At 42.9% G+C, this 2643-nt stretch overlaps 1 protein-coding gene across 1 annotated transcript; it reads left to right on the top strand.

Annotated features, from left to right (window-relative positions):
• Positions 1 to 751: 751 nt before the first annotated feature.
• On the top strand, positions 752 to 1703 carry LOC113330961 (the record flags this gene model as incomplete). The annotated part of the gene is made up of 2 exons (XM_026577754.1): positions 752 to 1564; positions 1666 to 1703. Coding segments are annotated over 2 exons (851 nt in total), but the record flags the coding sequence as incomplete, so codon positions are not given.
• Positions 1704 to 2643: the final 940 nt, after the last annotated feature.

Genomic DNA, 2643 nt, shown 5'->3' with positions numbered 1-2643 from the left:
AATGCAAGGCAAACTTGCATTTTCTTCTCAACCAACGTCCCTTCCCTATATATGTCTTATTTGCATTTCTACAAATTAGTTTAGGGGAGGAAAAATCATTCACCAGCTCCGGAGGCCGCATCTTGCAATGGCCATGCCCAAATGAAGCTTCATCGTGACAGATGATGCAATATGGGTCTCCGGAATTGGCCTTACTCACGTGGTTGTAAGCCAGTGATGCCAATAAATTCGATAAATCGCATTTGGCACGCATAAATACATGCCAAAGCGTCGCGGCATTCGCTTCCCGTAGGAAATGCAAGGCAAACTTGCATTTTCTTCTCAACCAACGTCCCTTCCCTATATATGTCTTATTTGCATTTCTACAAATTAGTTTAGGGGAGGAAAAATCATTCACCAGCTCCGGAGGCCGCATCTTGCAATGTTCATGCCCAAATGAAGCTTCATCGTGACAGATGATGCAATATGGGTCTCCGGCATTGGCCTTACTCACGTGGTTGTTAGCCAGTGATGCCAATAAATTCGATAAATCGTATTTGGCACGCATAAATGCATGCCAAAGCGTCGCGGCATTCGCTTCCCGTAGGAAATGCAAGGCAAACTTGCATTTTCTTCTCAACCAACGTCCCTTCCCTATATATGTCTTATTTGCATTTCTACAAATTTTCTTGGGTTATTCCTCCAAAGACTAAAGAATTGATGTTACGATGCAATATTGATGTTGATAATTTGCCTCTTATTGGTGGTGGAGATGATTATAAGATTTGGGACTTGGACAATAAGGGTGTTTTTACTGTCAAGTCGGCCAAGGCTGCTATTCGTGGGCCAACTGAAATTTTGCCAGCTGCGGCACTTTTCTCTAGAAGTGTTATACATCCTACTTTGGGTGTGCAGTATTGGAAGCTATTTTATAAACAGTGTTGTGCTTCTGATGATAATGTTATGAGGAAGACTGGTAGGGAGATGCCTTCGATGTGTCGATTATGTAGAGATGATTGTGAAGATGTTAGCCATATCACTTGGCATTGCAAAATTGCTAAAAGAATTTGGAAGTGGGCTGCTGAAATATTCAGATTGACGCCGAATGAGGACCTGGTGGTCTCCTACAAGGCTGCAAAGGGACGGAGTCGAATGATTAAGGATCTGTGGCTTGTTGCAAATCTTGCAATAGTTACGGAGCTGTGGAAGATGCGCAACAAAGCTTATTTTGAGAACAAACAGGTTCGTTGGCTGGAGTTTAAGGGAAGAGTTCATCAGGTAATTCGTGATAACTCTATTAGATTGAAGGGTCATATGCATAATACTTTGGATGACTTGCGTATTGTTAATTTCTTTAGAGTGACGCATAGATCTTGCGATCACTCTAACCCAGTTGAAGTTACTTGGAATCCACCAAATCCTGGTGAGATTATGATTTGTTGTGATGGTGCTTCTCTTGGTAATCCTGGGCAGGCTGGTTCTGGAGTGGTTTTCCGTGATTCTAGTTCGGTAGTCTTGGGAGTTCTGTGCGTTGGCCTGGGCTGGCAGACTAACTTCTATGCTGAAGTTTGTGCGGTGATCTATGGTGCTGTTGTTGCTCAAAGATGGAATGTGAAGAACTTATGTGTCAGATCTGATTCGATGAGTTGTTTATATGCTCTTCAAAAAGACGATTTGCCATGGCAGCTAATGCAGAAGTGGAGAATAGCGAAGAGCTTTTATAACAATATTAGCTATATTCATAGCTACAGAGAGGCTAATTTTTCAGCGGATGTCTCGGCCAAACAAGCATGTTTGTTGGCTGAGGAACATTATGAGTTTTACGAGGGTAGGCCAGGTTTTATTCATTCTGTTGAATGGCCTGGAGAGGTTTACTATCGTTTTTAGGCCTTTTAGTGTGCGGCCTTTTTGGCTTAGCACTAAACTAGCCGGATCCTTGTACATTTTCGCTTTTTAATTCTATTTTATTGACCGAGTAAAAAAAAATTGCATTTCTACAAATTAGTTTAGGGGAGGAAAAATCATTCACCAGCTCCGGAGGCCGCATCTTGCAATGGCCATGCCCAAATGAAGCTTCATCGTTTCAAATGAAGCTTCATCGTGACAGATGATGCAATATGGGTCTCCGGCATTGGCCTTACTCACGTGGTTGTTAGCCAGTGATGCCAATAAATTCGATAAATCGCATTTGGCACGCATAAATGCATGCCAAAGCATCGCGGCATTCGCTTCCCGTAGGAAATGCAAGGCAAACTTGCATTTTCTTCTCAACCAACGTCCCTTCCCTATATATGTCTTATTTGCATTTCTACAAATTAGTTTAGGGGAGGAAAAATCATTCACCAGCTCCGGAGGCCGCATCTTGCAATGGCCATGCCCAAATGAAGCTTCATCGTTTCAAATCAAGCTTCATCGTGACAGATGATGCAATATCGAGGAAAAATCATTCAACACTCTCCAAGCCAACGTCCCTTCCCTATATATGTCTTATTTGCATTTCTACAAATTAGATTAGGGGAGGAAAAATCATTCACCAACTCTCGATGCCGCATCTTGCAATGGCCATGCCAAAGCCGCAAGCCATACCGCATAATGATCGTGCAACACCGTCAAAGCCGCAAGCCATGCCGCATAATGATCGTGCAACACCGTCAAAGCCGCAAG

Source organism: Papaver somniferum, unplaced genomic scaffold (assembly GCF_003573695.1).
Source record: "Papaver somniferum cultivar HN1 unplaced genomic scaffold, ASM357369v1 unplaced-scaffold_122, whole genome shotgun sequence".
Lineage (NCBI taxonomy): Eukaryota > Viridiplantae > Streptophyta > Magnoliopsida > Ranunculales > Papaveraceae > Papaver > Papaver somniferum.
The sequence above is the reverse complement of the archived record's forward strand: the minus strand, read 5'-3'. Positions and strand labels throughout refer to the sequence as shown.